Below are 24217 nucleotides of genomic sequence, written 5' to 3'. Positions count from 1 at the left end.
GTCCCCTTTCAGTTCAATCCTGTCTGCCAGGGTCCCAGTAGGGGGTGTGGCTGCCCTTTGTGTCAGAGCAGGCCCTCCACCCTCCCAGCCCAGGAAGACCCATTCAAAATGCAGATATATGCAAGTGAGGCTGAGTACCCTGTGTTTGCAGTGTGCCTGAGTGAATGCACAAGGAGCTGTCAACTAAACCTAGCCAGATGTGGATTGTAAGGCACAGAAAGATTTAAGTGCAGAGAAATGCTCAATTTCTAAAAGTGGCATTTGTAGAGTAGTAATATTAAATCCAACTTCACCAGTCAGCAGGATTTTGTATTACCTTTCTGGCCATACGAAATATGACCTTCCTACCCCCTTCAGATCAGCAGCTGCCACTTCAACAATGTATGCGGGCAGCCCCAATGTTAGCCTATGAAGGGAGCAGGCCTCACAGTAGTGTAAAAACGAATTTAGGAGTTTTACACTACCAGGACATGTAAACTACACAGGTACATGTCCTGCCTTTTACCCACACATAACCCTGCTCTAGGGTTACCTAGGGCACATACTAGAGGTGACTTATGTGTAGAAAAAGGGGAGCTTTAGGCTTGGCAAGTACTTTTAAATGCCAAGTCGAAGTGGCAGTGAAACTGCACACACAGGCCTGGCCCTGGCAGGCCTGGGACAAGGTAAGGGGCTACTTGAGTGGGTGGCACAACCAGTGCTACAGGCCCACTAGTAGCATTTATTCTACAGGCCCTAGGCACATACAGTGCACATTACTAGGGACTTATAAGTATATTAAATAGTCCAATTGGGTATGATCAAAAGTTACCATGTTTACAGGGAGAGAGCATATGCACTTAAGCACTGGTTAGCAGTGGTAAAGTGTGCAGAGTCTAAAAGCCAGCAAAACAGAGTCCAAAAAGTGGAGGGAGGCAGGCAAAAAGTTAGGGGTGACCACCCTAAGGCATGTCAGGTCTAACAGCAATGTACTGAGAAATGTAGAAAACAATGTATTGCCCTTCGTGCTTAATCTATGTATTGCCTTGTGTGGCCTCAGATTTCCACAGCTTTGTAATCATGAAAGAAAAGCTACAGTGCTGGAGTGTTTCATCAATGAAATAAAATTGAATAGATATTGTTTACAACGTACTGGAGACTGCTAGGTTCTCTTGCAATGAGACATGATCCATCACCTCCCCAATCAGGCTGATGTTACAGTTACATGAACACATTTCTATTATTTGACCTAACTGTCATCCATAGGCAAAATAAACAAAGAAAAACGAAATAGAAATATAAAACAACAAGAAATAAAAACGCAAGACAATTTATCAGGAGTTGGCAGGAGGAGATGGCAGCAGGAGAAGGCGCCGAGAGAGGTAATTTTACTAGGGGAAGCTGAAATCCATGAATCAAAGAACCAAGAGATCCTAGATAATGACGTCAGAAACTCCCAGTTTAAAAATGTTTCATATTTTTATTTTAAATTTACAAAAGATATAAATCATTTTCATTTTTTCGCATAGAAAAATAGTTGTAAGATCTTTCACAACACTGTCATCTGTTCTTCTTGTGGAAAAGTAAACAATATTGCAGTTTTGTTTTAATCGAAAGTTTGTTTTGTCGCAATGTGCTGTGGCTAATGTAATACATTGTATTTTACAGACAAAGTAGTGCAACGTGCATGGTTTACATGTACTGTTTTATATTTGCATACATTTATTGGATTTTCATGCACTTTAGATTCGCATACATTTATTAGTCAAATGAACAGGAACACTACCGAGGAAGGATTATTATTTTTTTTTTTTTAAATAACTCGAAGTAAACTCCTTTTTTAACGGGCAAAATAATTGCAGCGCGGTCTGGAATGTAATCCTTCTCCGTGGGGATATTATGAAAGCACAAATACACAGATGAAGACATCGCTCTAAAAAAAAGATACTAATTTAAAATGAACATTTTTCATTTTCATGCCCATGTGAGTTTAGACGATGTTACAAACTGCATAACTGAGTTTCAATAACACTCTCTCAAACAGTGCAACAGTGATTCAGTGTAAACATTACAGTGTTTAATTGACCACTATTTGAGTGAACATGGTCATTGTTTAGCACCATTATAATCCATGCTAGTCGTTTCTTTTCTTCAGTTATCTCAAAGCGTAACTTCTTTGTGACTCTGGACGATCACCTAGATGACATTATATTCTAACACAATGAAACAGTGCCATTTCCTCCACAACGCGTGCAAAATAAAACGATGAGAGTTAGTCAACCCTTCCAGGAATCAACCATTTACAAATGGAGGATGGCCTCGAGGTCTTCCATTCAGCATAAACTGTTGAATAATATGGCTTCCCGTGGTCACCTGGCACAAACGTGTCTAACTTACACCTATCAATAAATGGAATGCGAAGATGCACAGAAACTGCGCACATTGTACAGTTGTACAGATGCATGCCCAGTGGTGGGCTGGTCTACAGCACAGAGAAAGCAGAAGATGTTGTTGTGTGTTTCTACAACATAGGACAATGTTGCTACTGCTAACATTGTGCAATATTTCTAGATTAATCAATAATGTGATAAACGTGATGGCATCACAAACATATTGTGCATAAGAGGTTTTATCAAATAGTTTCACCTTCTGTGTTGCTGCTCAGCTCGCAGACACGAATACCTGTAGCGCATTAGTTTTTTTTTTTCAGTTCAGTTCATTTCTTCTTCTGTCTTAACTTTGTCTTTTCATTTCTATTGCATTAATTGGGTTATGCACCTATGCCCTTTGTTAGATGCTTCTTTACTAGCATGCACTCCCTTTTGCTTCAAAGCTCTGTCCCTATCTAGAGTGGTACAGTCCCTTCCTAACCATATATCCCTTTAGATTTATTCCATCAAACTACATACCAACACTTGTGCATTCATGTTCTCTCTCTTTCATCATACTGGCCTACTTCTAGATGCATAATTCTCCTTTCTCTTCAATAGGCAGAGCTCGCAGTGACCCTCAACTGACGCTTCTTGCCTTTCTAGCATCTTCTTACAAGAGGTCTGCAGTCTGCAGCATTCTCCCCTCCTATTTCGGCTCCTGCCAATGTAAGAGCTGTCCGCTGGGTGGCATGCATATCTAAGTCCATAGTGTGGTTACTCCAAGCTCTTAGTCAGCCCCTGCGCTATGATAGCAGATGCTAGCAATAAAGACTGTGGTGCTCATTGCCCATTTTAGCCACCAGTGGAAATGGATATCGGAGGCAAGATCCCTGCATGTAAATGATTTGGATTATTTTGTTTTTTTGTATGCCATCAGAAGCCTGGCCGCATCCTTACATGTTTCAGTTGTCTGTTGTGTTGGCATTCCAGGTATTTTGGTGATGAACTAATGCCCTGGTATGTAATTGTCAAGTTCCTCTTTGCTTCATCTGACATCTAGATAAGGCAGCAGCAGCTCAATAAGCCTTTCAGAACCTCTATAACTTCCCCCCATAGCCATAGTTCCCACCTTCTGGCCAGGTTGAGAGCATTCCTGGAAAATGCTGGTCTTCGATCCACTTTATGGACGTCGCAGGCATAGCTTTTTATGCTCTTAGAGTTTGTTATCGATCCCCACCCAAATTTCCTTTTACTCAACCCCTACGAAGGACCTAACAGGAGAAATCTAAGGGCTGGCTGTCTTTAGCCATCAACATTAGTAGCAAGAAGATTTCCACTGCTAATGGCATACACCAGGATGTTTGGTTCCAGAATTCATTTTCTTTGTTTGGGAAATTCATATCCTGGTTCCACTAGTGTATGGTGAGGAGTCTGGATACCATTTCAGCACATTTAGTATCAACTGCTAATAACTCTGCCAACGTGCAGCCTATGCAGTACAGTTTTGATATGGAATACATCTTTTTCATTTATCTTGCAGGCTCCCTATGTCATGTTTGTTCTACATTTCATTCTATATAAGCTGCTGCAGGGGCTACTCTGAGCAGGGTGATGAGAAGAGAGAAGATTCAGAGCAGCTGATCTGGATTGGTGACTCAGGTCAATATAAATAAACGTCAGACTTCAATTACTGCCTGTACTTATGCATACCTGACACTACTTTCACCCTCAGTTCTTGGTCATATCTGTCTTAAAATCCATCTTCTTTGTTGTAGGCCCTCTGCTGCACAGGTCTATAACTTGGCCAGAGCTCCATTAAAGACCTATAAAGCCCTCAACAGCCAGCTATAATGTTCTAATATTAGCCCCCTTGATTTTTCTAACATCAGATTCCAACCAAAAATGTGCCACATTTGCATTTTACATGGTCAGCCACAGCCCGGCCTAGTTCATACTAAAGTTTAAAGCCGAGCTGTGTTGTCTTCCTTCAGAAGTCTTTTTCTGCTACTTAGAGAGTAAGATGAATACACAGTGGACAGGTAACCACGGCACAAGTGGAATCCTAGATTACAAAATGAGTGCACATTTGCTGGTCTATACCAAGTGATTTTTTTTCTAACCTGCAAAGTGTGTGACTTTATGGTATGCATCTAAATTGAAAGAAACATAGAAGATCACCTAAAATGCGACAACCACTGACTCGTTTGCTATACTATCCACAAATTTGGTTTAACATCTACCTCTATAGACTAGATAAAAAGTTATCTAAGAACACTTAATAGTTTAGTTTTCTTAGTGTTAAAAATAATTGTTTACATATAACGTTTTTGCCTTGTAGGTGTGCACACAATTGATCAAAGGAAAGGCAACGAAGAAAACAATAGCACCTAGTACACAAAAATAAATTAACTTGATTAAATAATAATCAACGTGACGATATTTGTTTGGAAAAAGTATGCTAATCGGTGTGTGTGTTTTTATATAAATAATAGGATTGCAAATGACTGACAGCTTTGGAGACAGAGGTCAACTTCTTTGTTGGAGTTTTTTGGCATAAAAGTCTCTGCATGTTTGACAGCAGCGCTGGTACCACCTCATGTCCTGACATAGATTCTTTTCTCGTATGACTTTACAGTATACAGGCCACTGATCCTGGAGGCACTTGAATGTTAAAGCAGCTGCGAGACAGAAAGGAAAATATTACCAATGAGAAATGCAATTAGGGAAGAAAAACAAAATGTTTCTACATCATAAAAACACTGGCTATAAAGTAGTGCAACTTGTAAATCTAGATATTCCCAACAGGAAGAGTGACATGGAGCACAGTCAATCTCTACCATTCAAACGTTACACCTCGACGGGCACTTTGAACCAAACGTTTTACCTAACGGCGTTGAAGCAGAGCTTTCCTTAAGTGTAATACACACTCCAGCATGCTGCGGTGCTATGAACAGAATTTGACTTGAAAACGCTATCCGTATTTGTGAGCCAGGATGCTGTAAGCGCGGAGCCCTTGCAACACTGCCTTGTCAGAGGCAATACAAGCTGGTGTTTGTGTGCACAATGGGAAGGTGCCTTGGGAGAGCGTGCCCTGTTTGGGGAGTGGCCGGCTGTCGTGTGCTAGGGTCAAAGTCGTGATCCTAGTTTGTAAATGTTGATCGTGTTGCTAAGCTGCGTCTACTATGTTAATGTGACAGAAGGTTGTATTCGTTATGTTACAGTCTCTTACATTGTGTAGTTGGAATGTAAATGGGTGTGCAAAGGAAGATCCGAAATTAGGCGGGAGTACGTATTTTACTGTAGCTCTTGCCCATTTTCCAAGGGGGGGCAAAAAGTATGGTCTGTGGTGTGATCAAGGGACGAACGGAGGCCAGTGGCGCGTGGTTTAGGGGATGGGTTGAGGTGGCTCTAGAGGAAACGAGGCATGGACATGGTGTGCACAGTGAGTCAATCTGAGGATGTCACACCATACTACCCTCTAAATGTAGCCCCTAGGCTCTAGAAGAGTATTTCAGAATTATTACTTTTCATAAATGTCTTTCTGTTAAGTATTTTGAGGGCCATATCATGGTATGTAATGTGCATATAAAACCACTATTCTAAATTGACCCAACTATTGTTTCTGATGTGTCTAGGAGGCCAATAACTCCACAGAGAAAATGTTTGCAGTGAAGCTGTGCCTCACTGTAACGTTTAATAATACCTGCCTTCAATTACCTTCAGTGGTAATGAACTCATCTTTAAAACACAAGAGCGCAAGAAAAGTGGTTTAATATCTCACACAAATAATGGTTCACTTCGCACTCTAAAAGAACCAAGGGCCAGATGTAGCAACTTGGCAATTTGCGACTTGCAAATTGCGAATCCTTGCGACTCACAATTTGCAAGTCGCAAATTGCTATGCAGTACGGTGTCTCAGACACCGACTGCGACTCGCAATGGGGTCGCAATGACCCACCTCATCAATATTCATGAGGTGGGTCGCAAATTGCGGCCCCATTGCGAGTATAGGCACTCGCTAACATGGAGGCCTGCTGACGTCAGCAGACCTCCATGTTCGTGACTGCTTTTTAAATAAAGCATTTTTTTTTTATTAAGTGTAGCCGGTTTTCCTTAAAGGAAAACGAGCTGCACTTAAAAAAAAAACCGAAACCTTTAGTTTCGGTATTTTTTCAGGGCAGGGAGTGGTCCCTTGGACCACTCCCTGCCCTGAAAAAATATTTTTGGGTCCATTCACAAAGTGGAAGGGGTCCCATCGGGACCCCTTCCAATTTGCGAGTGGGTTACCATCCACTTGAAGTGGATGGTAATGGAATTGCATCCCACTGCGAGTCGCAAATAGGAAAGGAACACCCCTTCCTATTTGCGAGTCGGAAATGCATTTTGCGAGTCGAAGCCGACTCGCAAAATGCATTTCTGAATAGCAAAGTGGCTTTTGCGCCTCGCAAACGTCGATTTTCGCCGTTTGCGAGGCGCAAACACTTTGCTACATCTGGCCCCAAATGTATCCAGGTGGGAGGAGGAAATAGAGAAAGGAGTAAGACCCTATTGTCTGTCAAGTAATGCATGCTGTGAAGGTAAGCCGGCAGCTGAGGATAGAAGTAAACACGAGGCTCTCCACGACCATGTCTTCAGAGAAATGGTTTCATATAAACACCAAAAGAAGAACTTTCTGTTTGACAGTTTTCTTTTGCTCCATGCTAGCATCCTCTGCCACTGCCTTCCTGAAATTTCACTGTGTTCTGAGTGTGAAGACTGTGTGCAAGTTGTCTTCTATTTCAGTGACACAAAGACTTCCAAACATAACATTGTCCTGGGTAAATCTGCAGCCCATATGTAACAGCACGCCCCACCCATGAAACTCAGGGTTCATCGAGATGTTGCTGGAAAAAATGATGAACCAGCAAAGAAGCATGAATCAAAGAAGCATTAAAAAAACAAGTTATTTCCCTTGTGTCACGCTCCTTCTTTTGGATACTGTATCTAACTGCAGATTCCCTACTTTATATTATCCCCTGGTGCCAGAATGGATCTGTAAGCTTTCACAGCAGTGCTCCCACATGTCGCTAGGTGGCCCCATGCAGCTCTGTGTTGACTTTGTTATTGCCCAGAATTGAAGGAGCAGAGCCTTGTGTAAGTGCCACACCTGCATTCCTACATCAGTTTCTTTCTTGAAATCTTCCATGGCTACGGACATGGTGCAGAAAGCAATTGGTGGTACTAATCTGAAAACCTCTAATGTAAGACCTTTTTAGATGGTAAAAAGAGACCACTCTACAGTACTCAGAAGTGGGAGGGGTGATGAGGGATCTGCAGTTATATATAGATTATCCACCAGAAAGACTGTTAGTTAAGGTAAGTAACGTGTTGCTCTGAAGGATACTGAACACCACAGATTTCTGACTTTTAGAACAGATACTAAAGCAGTACTTCCCAAAAGTGGAGAGTCTGTAGAGTGGGTTCAGACCAAGAAGATTTGCAGGACCGAACCGGCATAATGACCTTCCCCTGAGACCTGACAGTGAAGGCAGTAATGCTTCATAAACATGTTCACTGAGAAGTATGCTGCTGCCTGACAGATGACTAGGAGAGGCACTTTGAACACCAACGCAATGGTTAGGCCTGTTGAATGGGCTCTCAGGCCCCCAATAGGCTGTTTTTCAGCCAGTGTGTTAGCATATCTTAATAAAGCACTATCTACTTCAATAGAGCCTTTTTTGCACCCACCTTTCCATTCTGTGCCCCAGACAATGTCACAAAAAGCTGACATGAAGTTTGTGCCCCCGTCAGAAACAACCTCCTTAGGGAATCCCACACGGGTAAATATTCCCAACAGGGCTCTGGTCACCACCGGTGCAGTTACTCTTCTCAGAGGGATTGCCTCTGGATAGCGGTTGGCATGGTCCACCAAAACCAGGATAAACCTGTTGCCCAAGGCAGTTTTGGGGTCCAAGGGACCAACAATGTCGATGCCCACCCTTTCAAAGGGGCAGAAGTTATCTGAGGCTATCCTCATTCTGGGCCAATGGAAGTGGGTGACAAGCCTGTTAAAGGTCTTGTCTTGGCCCAGGTGTCCTGCCAGGGGGATGTTGTGAGCCAGACCCAATAGGAAGGTCCAGTAACACTGGGGGACCACCAGCACACGGACTGCCCCAGGACCTGGAACCTTAGGCTCACTGTAAAGGAGATCATTCTCCCAGTAAATATGGTGAGTGCCAGAGGCGTCACCTGCTGCTTGGGCTGTGGCCTGTTGCCTCGGACCCTCAACGGTGGGGCATTCCTTCTGCACTTTACAGAATTCTGCCCTGGTTGGCCCACCCTCTACTTGCCAGCCAGCAAGTTCAGGTAGGTTACTCAGGTCAGCTATGTCCTCCCCGGTTGGCTCAGGGGCCTCCTCAGGGGCCCCATCCACCACCGTGGGAACATTTGAGGCGGGTTTCCCTCGCCTCTTGCCCTTCCTCTTTGCAGTTGTCTGGGCCATTGTTCCAGGCTCCAGACGCCCTTGTCTCCCTTCCTGGGCAGCCATAGACTGTGTGGTCATGCAGACCCACTCAGGCAAACCTAACATCTCCAGGTGGGATCTGAGCTCTACCTCTTTCCAAGCAGTATGCTCAAGATCATTGCCTAACAGACAATCTACAGGCATGGCAGGACTCACAGCTACTTTCAGAGTACCAGAGACCCCCCCCACTCAAAGGGAACCAGAGCCACCGGTAGGTGACTCTCACGATTGTCAGCGACTATGACCTGGTGGAATGTATTAGGGACTATCTGCTCTGTTGACACCAGCTGACTCTTGACAGTAGTCATACCGGCTCCTGTGTCACGCAGAGCCTCCACCTTTTGCCCATCAATGGTGACCCACTGCCTATACTTGGAAGTATTTTGGGGCATGTGGGCTTTGGGCACCATTTCTCTTTCTCCCAGGGATACTGCCTGCTCCCCAAAGCTATCTGGGTCTAGCTCCCTCCGATCGCTACACTAGTCAACCCAGGTGTCTGTCCGGTAGTGGACGGTGCTTTCTTGGTACACTAGGAGTCGCCCTTAAAGTGACCATACTAGTAGCACTCTAAGCATTTGGGGGTGAATTTCCCTGATGATTTATCAAAAGTCCCTGGCTTTTTCCCAAATCTGGAAGTGGAATAGTTGCCACCCCCTCCCTCGTAATTCTTTTGGGGGCCTTTTGAGAGTTCCTTATCTGTAAGTTTATCTCTCCCCTCTTTCTTCTGTTTGGAACCCTGACCACCTTTGTGGGTGTCCCCCCCAGATACCTTTCTGGACACTCTGGTGCTAACCAGAGGTCTGCCTCCTCAGCAAGCTTCCTGGGATCACTCAGCTTAATATCTACCAAGTGCTGGCGCAACTCTGTAAAAGAAATACTGAGCATATGCTCTCTCAGAATCAAGTCATATAACCCTTTGTAATTATCTACTTTGCTGCCCCGCACCCAACCGTTCAGTGCCTTATTGGAGAAATCAAAACAATCAACCAAGGTTTGTGTGGAAAGTTTGGTACTGTCCCTAAACCTCTGACGGTATCTCTCAGGGGTCAGTCCAAACTTGGCCAGTAAAGCAGTCTTCATGACAGGATAGTTAAAATGATCATGTGGGTCTAGTGTAAGGAGTGCGTCCCTTCCCTCTGGGGGTACATAGAACCACAAGGCCGCCCCCCATTGCCCTTCAGGAACCCCATGAGCCCTAAGTGCAACTTCATAGGCAGCCAGCCACTTGTCAATATCATCTCCGACCACAAAACTGGGCACCACACTTTTGGGTATACAAACCTTTTTCTCTCCAAAAGGTCCTGTATGTATGCTGCCACCATCATTGCTGGACTCAGACTGTTTTGCCTTGAGATCCAGCTCCTTGAGACTCAGTTCATGAGCCAACAAAAGTTTCTTTTCAGCCAAGGCTCTCTCAGCTGCAGCTTCAGCTTGCTTGGCTTCTCTCTCTGCTCTTTTTTCTTCCTGTTGAGCCTCAATTTTCAGTCTTGCCATTTGCAATTGGAACTCCCTCTCCTCTCTCCTTTCCTCTGGGATCAGGCCTTGATCAGAGACACTGCTCCCTGGTCTGGAAGGGGGCACAATTGCAGTGGTGACATTACCCACTGATGGCAAAAAATCCTCTGGGAGGCCATCTCCTGGCTCCTCCTCCTCCTCAACATCCTCTTCTAAATGGGCCTCTGCCCAGGCCCTCAGCGCCACTTGAAAGTCCTCCTTTCTGGAGGCCCCTTGGGTGGGTACACTCATCTCCCTGCAGAACCTTTTTAGCTGTTTGACAGTATATGTCTCCACCAGGGCTAGGTCAAAATCTCCTGCTTGAGACCCAGACAGAGACATGTTGAGTGAGGATTTAGGTTTTGAAAATTGTCAGGAAAAACGAATTTGCAAAAAGAGATAAAAATCAAATTGACCTTTAACTGTGGGTAGGTAGTGAAATACTTAGCTACTGTATATCACTGCGCAAATACAAGTCCTATCCTCACCGCTGATCACCAATGTTAGAAATGGGGTCTTTGGTTGGCAGTCGGGTTACCCCCTGTCCAAGCAAGGACCCTCACTCTAGTCAGGGTAAGTCACACACAATCCAAATTTTCCTGTGCCCACCCTCTGGTAGCTTGGCACTGAGCAGCCAGGCTTAACTTAGAAGGCAATGTGTAAAGTATTTGTGCAATAAATCATACAATAACACTATATAGCACCACAAAAATACACCACACAGTGTTTAGAAAAATATATAATATTTGTCTGGATATTTGCAGGTCAAAACGATAAAAGATGCAATAAGAAATTGTAGAGATATCACTGAAAAGTGATATGAAGTGTCTTAAGTCTTTACAAAGCAAACAAAGTCTCTTTCAAGCACAAAGTACCTGGTTTGGAGTCATAAATCTCCTCAGAGGGCTGCAGAGGAGGAGATGCGTGGAAAATGGTGTGTGCGTCGGTTTCGCCCCTTCACACACGGACTTGCGTCGTTATTTTTCATGCGGGGAAGACGTTGCGTCGATTTCCGCCACATGGACAGTCTCCTCTGTGGGTCGCTGGGTTTTCAGACGCCCCGGGGTCTGTGCGTGGAATCCTGGGCTTGTTGTCCGGCTGCGCGTCGTTCCGGTGGGCTGTGCGTGGAATTTTCCCCCTCACGGCAGGCGCCGCGTCGATTTCCTCTCTGGAAGTCGGGAGGCGTTGTCCAGGCGGGCCATGCGTCGATGTTCCGGTCGCACCGCAGGCGCGCGTCGATCTTTTCCTTGCGAAGTCGAGCAGCGTCGTCCCGGGTCGGCGTGCAGTGAATTTTTCACCGCAGAGCAAGCTGTGCATCGAATTTTTCGCCGCACAAGGAGTCCAGTTGAAAGAAAGAAGTCATTTTGGTCCTGAGACTTCAGGGAACAGGAGGCAAGCTCTATCCAAGCCCTTGGAGAGCACTTCTGCAGCAAGGCAGTCAGCAAGGCAGCAGGCCAACAGCAAGGCAGCAGTCCTCTGTAGAAAGCAGTCAGGTGAGTCCTTTGGGCAGCCAGGCAGTTCTTCTTGGCAGGATGCAGGTTCTGGTTCAGGTTTCTTCTCCAGCAAGTGTCTGAGGTGGTAGGGCAGAGGCCCTGTTTTATACCCAAATGTGCCTTTGAAGTGGGGGAGACTTCAAAGAGTGGCTTAGAAGTGCACCAGGTCCCCTTTCAGTTCAATCCTGTCTGCCAGGGTCCCAGTAGGGTGTGTGGCAGTCCTTTGTGTGAGAGCAGGCCCTCCACCCTCCCATCCTAGGAAGACCCATGCAAAATGCAGATGTATGCAAGTGAGGCTGAGTACCCTGTGTTTGGGGTGTGTCTTAGTGAATGCACAAGAAGCTGTCAACTAGACCCAGCCAGACGTGGATTGTAAGGCACAGAAAGATTTAAGTGCAAAGAAATGCTCACTTTCTAAAAGTGGTATTTCTGGAATAGTAATACTAAATCCAACTTCACCAGTCAGCAGGGTTTGGTATTACCATTCTGGCCATACTAAATATGACCTTCCTACTCCTTTCAGATCAGCAGCTACCACTTCAATAATGTATGAGGGCAGCCTCAATGTTAGCCTAAACTGCACACACAGGCCTTGCAATGGCAGGCCTGAGACAAGGTAAAGGGGCTACTCAAGTGGGTGGCACAACCAGTGGTGCAGGCCCACTAGTAGCATTTAATCTACAGGCCCTAGGCACATATAGTGCACATTACTAGGGACTTATAAGTAAATTAAATAGTCCAATTGGGTATGATCCAAAGTTACCATGTTTAAAGGGAGAGAGCCTATGCACTTTAGCACTGGTTAGCAGTGGTAAAGTGCGCAGAGTCTAAAAGCCAGCAAAAACAGTGTCCAAAAAGTGGAGGGAGGCAGGCAAAAAGTTAGGGGTGACCACCCTAAGGCATGTCAGGTCTAACAGTGATCAATTGCCCAACATGAAAAGTCATGACTTTCAGCAAGAAGTCTACCAGAGTTCGCAGAACCAAGTTTTCTGAACAAAAGGTGTAGAGCAGCCTAGGCCCATCTACAAGGGTTGAGGGCCATGCCTCCCACCCATTTCCCAACTAAACAAGTGTCTGCCAGGCTGAGCAAAGATCAGCCTGATAAACACTCTTATTTCAGGTGAGGCAGCCAGGAGCTAGACGTGCTACATGCGTGGGTGCCTGGCTGACTGGGCTGAACTTTCTTTTAAAGTCCTGTTGGTGTGACCTTCTCAATCTGGCAAAAGTGCCTCAAAGCCTCCTCTTTGTGAAGAGGGGGATCATCACTCATAGCTTCTAGGTGCTTCAGTTTTAAACCCTGAAGTGCCCAGAGTTGAGTGTCAATGTCACCTTGTCACAGAGTAGTCTTACTGACCCCATCCCACTCTGTGATAATTGTGTGTGGATGTCCGTAGAATCTCCCCTGGAGAGCTGCAGTGAAGGGAAGTTTTATGTTTTTTGTTGTTTGGTGTGTGCAGGTGTCTATGGATGAATGTATGTATGTATGTATGTGTATTTGTGAGTCAGCCTTGTGACAGGTATGTGTGTGTGCGTGTATGAATGCATGGGTGTAAGTGTGTTTGTGCACATGTGTGGCTCATTGCCCCTTCCCAGCTAAAATTACCATCTTCCACTGGTGTAGAGGGGTTGTAAGAAAACAGTCCAGAGTTCACTCACATGACCAACTGAAGTAATTATAATAAGGAAGAAATACTTTAAAGTGAGAAGACACAATGAATAGTTACACATCAGGTTGAAGGGGGAAAATAATGGCATTGTCAAGACTGAATTAAAGTCCCACTTTGGCATCACAAATGGTTTGAGAGGGTACATATGCGCCAAGTCTTTAATAAAATGCACCATATTAGGTGATTTAAACAAAGACGGTTGGTCTGGTAAACACAAAATGGCCAAAATGGCTGACATACAACCCGTAATGGTGCCCACTCAGAGTCCTTGCTGGTCCAAGGATAGTAGACAATAGCTTTCAACAGTTTGGCTTGTAACAGGTCAGTGTTGTAGACTTCTCAGTAGGCCACAAATTTGACCCAGTTTCCAGTTTAAATAGACTTTATAGATCAAATGCATCCAACTGCCAACAGATTCCCATACCCGGAAGTTCTGGGTATCACAGTCTGCCGCCCAATCCAGGGACATTATGATGACTTTGACCTAGTCATTACTAATCTTTTTCAGATATTGGGCAGGAGAGGCAGAGACACAAAGGTGCTTATGAGTCCCATGCACCTCTCTAGTCTATATTTGTTTTTGTGAGACTTTGTTCTTGGGAACGCCAACAGGCAGAAGTTTTGGCACTGTGTGCTCCAGATGGTGACAAAATGGCACAGCTAGGGCTTTACCACTGTCAGAAGATGTCTTGCACCATCTTGTGATGCAATTGCCATTTGTGATCTGTCAGGCATTGCCAGCTGAATTTTTCCTCCCTGGCATTTAAACATTCTGCCAGGTGGTTTATAAACATGGAAAACCCTGATGCTCCAATCAACTCCAAAGGCATAGCGCTACATGGCAAAGAGAAAAGGACCCCACTTATCACTGCTTGTTGGAATATCACTTGGAAGTGGTATTGTCCATGATAAACTGCACCAGCCTTTCCTTAGAGGGGTGGCAAGAAGGCCTTCAATGTCAGGTGGATGGCTGCCAGCTCCAACAGCTGTATGTGGAGCTGGGTTTCCACCGAAGATCCGAGTCCTCTGACCTACCCAGCCCAGCAGGGATACAACTATCACTATCGTCAGTTGTGACTATCGAAGGGAGAGGTGTCTGCTACTGGTCAGGTTGAGGTCGAAAAGTCACCACTGCAGATCTAGTGCAGTATCCTTCGAAACATGAATGATATCCAACAAGTTTCCTTGGTGCTGAACCTACTGAAGCTTCAGATCCACTGCAGATCCCCCAAATGCCACCTGGTGAAGTGGACAAGCAGGATGTATGAGGACAGAAGTTGACGGAGCCTTGGAGCTACTATCACAGAGATCAAGGATCATGCTGAAACATTGGGATCATGGCCTGAATGTTCCGGACTCACTGCAAGACAGGAAAAACACTGAACTGCATCATGTCTGATAAAATGAAGTCTCTGAGAAGGAGTCAGGAGTGACCAGGGCTTGTTGATCAAGGACCCTAAAGATCTCAGAAGGTTCACTGTCATCTTGTGGTGGTCTACGACTGACTGTAGTAAGCCCACCTCTACCAGCCTGTTTAGGTAGGGAAAAGCTGGTATCCTTACCCTCTGAAGATGGACGACTAAAAGCGCTATCAATTTCATGAGCACTCAAGGGGTGCTGGTAATACTGAAGTGGAGCCCCACACATTTACAATGGTCTTGGTCTACCTGGAAGCACAGGTAATGTCTTTGGAACTTCAAGACAGGCACACGAAAGTGACCCACACATTGCCTTTCGGATCCCTGTTCATGAAAAGGCTGAGCAGACTGCAGGTCTGCAGTTGGGGGAGGGGGTGGTGATGCCTAAATGTCAAACCTCTGGAATAGCAGCGGAAGGGCCAAAACTGATGCAGATATGGTCTGCCAATTTTCAAAAGGCCCAAAAAAGTGTGCCGTGGTCAGGCTTTCTTTAAAGGAAGTGAGACCCATCAAAAGGCATATACATAAAGGATGCCTGCAAATCTGCAGAAAATCCTGTTGATCTTATCCACATGTGTTAATGGAACCCTACACATGTGCCAATTGCTCACTCCAAACAATCAAAATGTCTAGGCCAGCCTGAATCACATATTTAGATGAATATTGACAATCTTCATTAGACTGAGGCAGGGAGACGCTAAACACTTCTGCAACTGCTGGAAAGATCTTACTGATCATTTCCCAGGCAGAATGCATATATTGTCCTTGTCATCTACTTGTATTGACTGACCACAAAGCTAGGCTAGTCAAAGAAAACACTTGTTGCCCAAATGCTTCAATTTGCTTCTAATCCCTGTTTAGGGGAGCTGTAGGAAATGAATCGGGATTTACCTAGCCAGTGGAAGCCTGTACTCCCTGATATTCTGCAGACTCTCCAAAGAAGGGTGTAGAGGAATCAAATTAGTGTTTGTTGATGCTGGGCTGTGGCATCTAGTTACCTGCCAGTTCACTGGACGCCAAGTCCAAGGCTTAGACCAGGGCCCATCAGTGTATCTGTATGGACTTCACTGAATGGCAGTAAGGGCTCAAAGGAAGTCTGCTCAGACTGTAAAATTCTGTTTGGAACATTAGATTTAACCTCCACTAAAGGAAGTTGCTGATCCAGAACTAAAGCAGGTCATCTATTTACTAATGCAAAGGAATCAATTTATTTTGGTAAGGGCCCGCAGGGAACCAACCCAGTATCAGGGTAAGTATAAAGTCTACAGGTGTCCTGTCAGTCCGTATGCACATTTTCATCATCATAATGTGGAGGAAAATTATCCCCATCATCTTGTTGACATTGCCTCATTGCAGCAAACTTTAGCCATTGTCGGACCACAAGGCTGATGGAGCAACTGAGGACAGGTCAGAGGTAGAGGCAGTGTTTTGTCTCACTCAGACTTTATGGGATCCTGGTGCATCTGAATGAAGTCTGGACACAGCCTCGTCAGGACTAGGCCTAGGGAGTGAACTCTGCTCCGCAGGTGGAGTTTACAGAGTTTCTGCCACTAAGTGGTCCGCTTGGAGTGTGGAGTTCGGCATAAACTCCATCTTTCCCATGTGGCGGACTTTACTGGTGGTTGTGGCTCACATAACCCAATTGCAAGCAAATACTCAGGCTTGCTGACATCACTAACTCACCAATTCCCTCCAGTTGCAGAGAGCTTCGTTTTCAGTCCTTTTTTTTATAAAACTAAAATGTAGGCCGGTTCCTTGCCCTTAGGATTATATTGCACCACTTCTCCCACTGGGTCCTTAATGTTGATAACAAGCAGCAGAACTGTGTTCAATGCCGCCGGCTCCAATGGGCCTTTCCAGCCCACAGCCCTGTCACACATCAGGGGTGAGCGGCTGCGCGAGGCAGACTGGCAGTGTGCAGGGAATGTGTTATGGTGAATAGATACATGGCCATTTGTGAAAGCCACACAAGACATGCAGGAAGTCTCTGTGATCGAGCCAGCTTAAACAGTTTTTGTCCTGATAGGGTTGTGTTGCACCTTTGTGTTTTTTTTCGATATTGAAAATTGCTCAGATTTGAAGCGGGTTCTGTCGATTTCTATTCTTCGACCACCCCCATCCACTCCCCAGTCTCGGAGCTGTGCTTGATGTCAAAGAATGTGAAGTCACTACCCAGTAAGGTCTGGGTTGGGGGCTGGGCAGAAAAAAGTTTGTGTAGCATAAAAGCAAAACACTTCTGTTCTGTTATTATTATTTTTTTTAATCGCCTTTTCTAAAGAAACAAATCTTGAGTGTGACCGAGAAAAGATCTTTCAGGCAGATAGATTGTCACTGTGCTTAAAATACATTTTCTGCTGTTGGGAGAATTGAGTTCTCTGTCTTGAAGCTTGACAGTGATCGTCAAGCAGTTCACTGTAAAGCACTAGGGCCCATATTTATACTTTTTGACGCAAAACTGCGCCAACGCAGTTTTGCGTCAAAAAAATTAGCGCCGGCTAACGCCATTCTGAAGCGCCATGCGGGCGCCATATTTATTCAATGACGTTAGCCGCCGGCGCTGTCTGGTGTGCGTTAAAAAAAACGACGTACACCAGGCAGCGCCAGCGTAGGGGGAAAATGGCGTATGGGCGTCCACAAATGGTGCAAGTCAGGCTGAGGCAAAAAAATCGCCACAACCCGATTTGCGCCATTTTTTTACGACGCCCATCCCCCATTGAAATGACTCCTGTCTTAGCAAAGACAGGAGTCATGCCCAATGGCCATGCCCAGGGGACTTCTGTCCCCTGGGCATGGCCATTGGGCATAGTGGCATGTAGGGGGGCACAAATCAGGCCCCCCTATGCCACAAAAAAAAATATAAAAAAATACTTACCTGGACTTACCTTAATGTCCCTGGGGTGGGTCCCTCTATCCTTGGGTGTCCTCCTGGGGTGGGCAAGGGTGGCAGGGGGTGTCCCTGGGGGCAGGGGAGGGCACCTCTGGGCTCATTCTGAGCCCACAGGTCCCTTAACGGCTGCCCTGACCCAGGCACTAAAATCCGCCGCAAATGCGGGTTTTTTAGACCCGCCCACTCCCGGGCGTCATTTTTGCCCGGGAGTATAAATACGACGCATATGCATCGCAGTCATTTTTTAAGACGGGAACGCCTACCTTGCATATCATTAACGCAAGGAAGGTGTTCACGCAAAAAAATGACGCTAACTCCATGAACGTTGGCGCTAGACGCGTCTAACGCCAAAGTATAAATATGGAGTTAGTTTTGCGTCGAATTTGCGTCGAAAAAAACGACGCAAATTCGGCACAAACGGAGTATAAATATGCCACTAGGGCTTTTACTAGCACCGCATTAGCGTCATTTTTTGACGCAGAAGCGGTGCAAACATTCAAAATACAATTGTATTTTGTAAGTTTGCGCCGCTTTTGCGTTAAAAAGTGGCGCAAATGCGGTGGTAAAAAAGTATAAATATGGCCTTAGGTACGCTGTACTTTTCATTGTGCGTTGTTGGTTATATGTTATTTGGAATAATTAAACAGGTTTTATAAAAGACCCATGTACGGTAGATTTTGCATTTTCGTCGGACAGAATTATTTTTAAATCATGAGGGATTTTAACAGTACCAGTGATCTTCAAGTACCTGATCTAGAGTGGGAGGTGATCTCCCCGATGAATTTCCAAACCCGAATATCACTGAAATATGCCTAAATATATTTAAATATTGCTATTTAACATTACTGTCAACCAGAATTACCATACATTTTTGAAAAAAACATGCATTTACATAAAATTTAGTGATATTGTGATAATTTACTAGAAATAGACCTCCAAAGACATTCAGGGCATGATTTAAGATAGGTGGCGCTGCACTTCTTTTCTTTCATCCCTTAGCCCCTCCCCTAATGCTACCATGTGTGCACCGTATCTAAGATACGGAACACCATGGCAGTAGTTAGGGAAACTACCATCAACATTTTTGACACTAGTTCTGAGCTTTGCAGGATTAGCTAATTTTGAAGCTAATCCTGCAAAGCCCATTGAGGCCCATTATAAATAATGATGTGCCCCCTTTAATGCCTGCACTGAGCAGGCATTAAAAGTGCTGATAAAAATGAAGCAAAGAAATCTCTTAGATCTCTTTGTGCCATTTTTTCGGCCCCATAAAGAGGGTACACCACCTCTGCTTACATTATGCCTGGCACAGGCATAATACAGCCCAAAGGGTTACAAAGTGGTGCAATGCATGATTTGGGCCACTTGTTAAAAAAGGCCCGCCGTTTTAGACCATCTAGTGCCAAGTTAGCGTAAAAACAATGATGCTAATGTGTAGTTAGGATGGCATTAGGGGCTCTTAAATCAGCCCCTCAGTCTTTATTGTGTAAAATAGTAGTAAAAGCTCAAATTGGAAAACACTAAAGAGAACAGCAAATAGTTTATAGGTGTGATTATTATTATATATTTTAGGTAAGGACCTTAAAGAACAATTGTACCTATGAAATTAAGTTACCAACCGCGAGCCACCAAGCATTTGTTTGCTTTTTTTTTTAATAATAATAAATACGGTGTTGTTTCCTGTACTCGTATTTATGAAAAATAGCATATTTTGAGTGAAGTTGAACTGCGTTGTTTTCAGACAAATAGCTGCTAATGATGTAGTCACTATTTGTATTAGCAATTCTATTCAATTATCTCAGTTGGTTGTGTTCAACACATAGGGGTCGTTTATGACTTTGGTGGACGGAAAAGCCCGTCTGCCGAAGCCCTGATGGGCAGGTTGCCGCCAGTGCATCCGCCTCCTCGGGGCCCCATTACGAGTTTCCTGCTGGGACAGCATGTGGAAACAGAGTTTCCGCCCACTGACACAGCAGGAAACGACCAACAGCATTGTCCCTGGCTCATAATGGAGCCAGTGGCAATGCTGTAGTGTGTAGGATGCACCAGCACCCGTTGCGATGTTCACTGTCTGCAAAGCAGACAGTGAACATCACAACAGGGCTAGCCAGGGGGGCCCCTGCACTGCCCTTGCCAAGTGCATGGGCAGTGCAGGGGCCCCCCTTGGGCCCCCAGCACCCTGTCTCTGCCAGCCGTTTCATGGCAGTGCTACCACCATGAAACTGCTGGTGGAATGGGCAGTCATAATTTCCCGGGCAGCGCTGCTTGCAGTGCTTCCCTGGCGGATTAGGACCACCAGCACCACCAGTCTGTCCTGTGATGGAAAAGTGGCGGTGCTGGTGGTCCAGCCATGGGGCTATCACTGCGGTTGTAATGTGGCTGTAGGACGGCCACATTGGCGGTGGTCTGACCGCCACCGCCACCCTGGTGGTCTTAAGACTGTCAGGGTCACAATAAGGGCAATAGTATGTGGCTGCCTGCAGTTCATGTGATATTTTGACATTTGAAATGAGTTCACAGTGTGGGCCCTCCATGATCAGTAAAACCTGGATTGCTGGGAAGCGATCAGTTAGGTAATCGCTTTCTGCAAAAGCAGCAAGGAATGTTGCATTTTTTTATTTTAAACATCGAAAAGTGAAGCTTGTCCAACTTCACTTACTTTGCACTCTACATTCCCTTCACTCCGTGCTGCATGAACAGTAGTGCAAAGTCTAACAACCATAGGGCTCCTTCCCCTGTGCAGGTGACAACAGCATTCGAGCTAAAACAGTAATGCCCTGTTGCCATCCCTCTGCAACACTACGTTTCAGTTGAAAACAGTTTGTTGCCATTATTGAACACCGACTTCCCAGAGAGACACATTGAGTTGTTCAAAGCTCTTTTTTCAATCAAAGCAGTTTGTACATGGAGGTGTCTTTGCGATGTTTGGGGACTACTCCATCCGCTTACGCAAATGCAGAGCAAAAAATTTATAAATATGGGCATATATGCAGAGCCGTACGCTGCCTCCTGCCGGCACAGAGGAGCACTGATGTGAAAGCTTCCGGATCCACTGTGACACCATCAAAAGGCATTCACCAGACAAACAATCCTTTCACTGAATTAGAAGTCACTGATCACACATTTCTTGAACCTCGTATTCTGATTGACTTTCCCTTTATTTAGTGTGTTTCTGAAGCAATGCAAGACTTGAAATAAAGACTATAATGTTACAATTATGAACATGAAAAACAGAAATAGTTTTCCAAGTGACAGGCAACTTTAGATAAAATACTACCACATTTTTCAGATGAGTAATGTCCGTAGGCTAACATATTGAAGCCGAAATGGACTTAAAGCACAAAACAGAAGAAAGCAGAAAGATAACCAAACAACACCAAAAAGCATAAATAGAAAAACATATTTTTATCTTATCAGCATACTCTTTCATTTTGCATTTAGAATAACCCAATCTTTCTCACACCAGTTACCTTCAATAATATAATCAATAGCTGCTGAAATAAGAGCTTTAATTATTATAGAAGTAAAATGGATAACTCTTACATGAAAACATTGCAAACAGAACAATGATGAAACCTTACTTGCACAAAAGTCAAATTATTGTAAAAATAAATCTGCAACTGTTAAATAAAACACCCAGTTAACCTGAGCAGCATTATAGTAACACTGTCCATATTATTCCGGACTTTGACATTCTCATTCTGTTTACGCATTAGTCTGACAGTGGTAAACTGAAGAGAGAACTTGCTAAATTTCCAATGCCTTGCGAAAACCTTCCAAAAATGTAAGCAAAATCAAACTCCTTCATCAGAATAAGTTGTAGCTGATAGACCATGAAGACACTGTTGGTACCTTTTGCAAGGGAGGAAAATGAGCCATCTTTGGTAAAATACCCACGGTAACCATTATGACTCGAAACCGATTATCTTAGGAACCCTGGGGCATATTTATACTCTATTTTCCCTGAATTTTCATCATATTTTGATGCAAATTGGGCGCAAAACTAACTCCATATTTATATTTTGACGTTAGACATGTCTAACGTCAAAAAATTGGCATTTGCACCATTTTTTAGAGGCGTGAACCTACCTTGCGTCAATGAGATGTAAGGTAGGCGCTCCCATCTAAAAAATGGTGCTAATTTGAGTTTTCTTAACCTCAGTAGTCTCTGCTGCCAATTGACAAAAACCATAGTTGCATATGTCAGTGCATTCACTTCACCTTGCTGGATATCACATAATGGTTCCTCAACACAATGCTCTAAATCAAGATGTTCAAACATCTTTTTAAACCGAAGAAAGAAGGTAACATAACTATCAAAACACTGCTCTGAGGTTAGTACTAAGGGCAACGTGTACAAAACTCAGGTTTTGCGACTCGTAAATTGCGAGTCAGAGTGACTCGCAAAACCTTATGTACAACAGTATCAACTACACTGCTATTCCCAATGGGGTCGCAAATGACCTACCTCATGAATATTCATGAGGTAGGTCGCAATTTGCGACCCCATTTGGAATGGCCGCCCTCACAGGGATCGCTGCCATTCGGGAAGGGGTCCCATGAATGGGTTAGCACCAGTTTGAAACATGAATGGGTTAGCACCAGTTTGAAACTGGTGCTAACTGCGATTGTTTTGAGACCGCGTTCGCGGTCACAAAACAATCATACATGGAACTGTGACTCGCAATTAGGAAGGGAACACTCCTTCCTAATTGCGACTCGCAAACCCTTTTTGCGATTCGGTAAATAGATTACTGAATCATAAAAATGGGTCTGTACATCCCAAATAGCATTTTTCAAGTCGCAAATGGCCCGATTCGCTGTTTGCAACTTGAAAAATGCTTCGTACATCTGGCCCTAAAAGAATAAGGGGGTTATTTAGAGGAGGTGTTAATCTGTCCCAAAAGTGACGGAAAAGTGACGGATTTACCACCAGCCGTATTACGAGTCCATTATATCCTATGGAACTCGTAATACGGCTGGTGGTATATCCATCACTTTACCGTCACTTTTGGGACGGATTAACACTCCTCCAAAGTTAGAATAACCCCCTAAGTCAACTGAGTACATATCCTATCTTTACTCTTTAAACTGTACAGGTTGTAAACTAAAATGCCCCAATCAAGAAATCTTACATTTTCTATAATTTCAGTAGACCCACAGACAAAATGTCAGGCCCCAGAAGGGGCTACAATAGACATTATTGCTAAGGCCAGTTTTAAGGAAGAATTCTCAAGACAAAGGGGGTCATTGCGACCCTGGCGGAAGGTGGAGAACCGCGGTAAGACCGCCAACAGGCTGGCGGTCTTACTGCATGGAATTATGTGGTCATCCGCTGGTTCTCCGTTCCGCCCGCCGGGCTGGAGACCTGGGTCTCCAGCTCGGCGGCCGTCACTATACCTCCGGCGGTATTTTGACCCGGCTTACCGCCGTGGATTTCCAGCAGTTTGAACTGCAATGAAATCCATGGCGGTAAGCACTATCAGTGCCAGGGAATTCCTTCCCTGGCACTGATAGGGGTCTCCCTCACCCCCACCCCGACTCCGTCCCCTACCCCCCCACCACCCCCTGCCACCCCCCAAAGGTGGCCGGGCCCCCCTCCCCACTCCGACCCCCAACATCACATCACCCATACCCACACGACACGCACGCAGGCACCCCCTACACACTCACACGCACACATGCCAACATACATGCCTACATACACACACACAGGCAGACACACACACCCACATTCAAACATACACGCACACATCCATACAGACATACCCACAGACATATACGCACTCATTCCCATACACACAACACCCCCGCAAGCATACAGGCACTCACACCCCCTTCACATACACAGACGCACACCCCCATGCACCCACACAACACCCAAAACCCCCCCACCCCTCTCCCCTCACGGACGATCGACTTACCTGGTCCGACGATCCTCCGGGAGGGGAAGGGAGCCATGGGGGCAGCTCCGCCGACACCACCCCGCCAACAGAACACCGCCACGGCGAATCACAGGACATGATTTGCTGAGCGGTGTTCTGTTGGCGTGGCGGTGGAGCTACCTCCACTTCCCCGCCTCCCACCAGTATGGCTGTTGGCGGCTCTCCGTCCGTAAAAGGACGGAGAGCTGCCAACAGTCATAATAGGTTGAGTGGAAAACCGCCAACACTGGAGGTCTTCCGCACGGCGGTCCCTCATCGGTCTTTCAAAAAAACCGCTGAGGTCAAAATGACCCCCAAAGTTTCTGTAACTCTTGTGCCAGGTACTGAGAAGGACCCGCTGAATACATTAATTTATCGAGTTGAGGTTGTTGCAATCTGTCAGGCACTGGATGCTCTAAAGGTCTCTTAAGATTCCTTCTTGATTGACCCAGGAATAAGTGATACCTATCAGTAGCCACTG

The 24217-nt window shown here is 45.2% G+C and overlaps 1 protein-coding gene across 2 annotated transcripts in view; it reads right to left on the bottom strand.

The window, feature by feature from the left end:
• Positions 1 to 1439: 1439 nt before the first annotated feature.
• The window catches only part of ADAMTS19 (ADAM metallopeptidase with thrombospondin type 1 motif 19), a 1141020-nt gene continuing 1118242 nt past the window's right edge, over positions 1440 to 24217 (bottom strand). For both annotated transcript variants that reach the window (XM_069227292.1, XM_069227293.1), the window contains one exon: positions 1440 to 5029. In XM_069227292.1, the coding sequence (XP_069083393.1) occupies positions 4878 to 5029 (152 nt within the window). In that variant the 3' untranslated portion in view covers positions 1440 to 4877. The remainder of the gene's footprint in view (positions 5030 to 24217) is intronic.

Source organism: Pleurodeles waltl, chromosome 1_1, assembly GCF_031143425.1.
Source record: "Pleurodeles waltl isolate 20211129_DDA chromosome 1_1, aPleWal1.hap1.20221129, whole genome shotgun sequence".
Lineage (NCBI taxonomy): Eukaryota > Metazoa > Chordata > Amphibia > Caudata > Salamandridae > Pleurodeles > Pleurodeles waltl.
The sequence above is the reverse complement of the archived record's forward strand: the minus strand, read 5'-3'. Positions and strand labels throughout refer to the sequence as shown.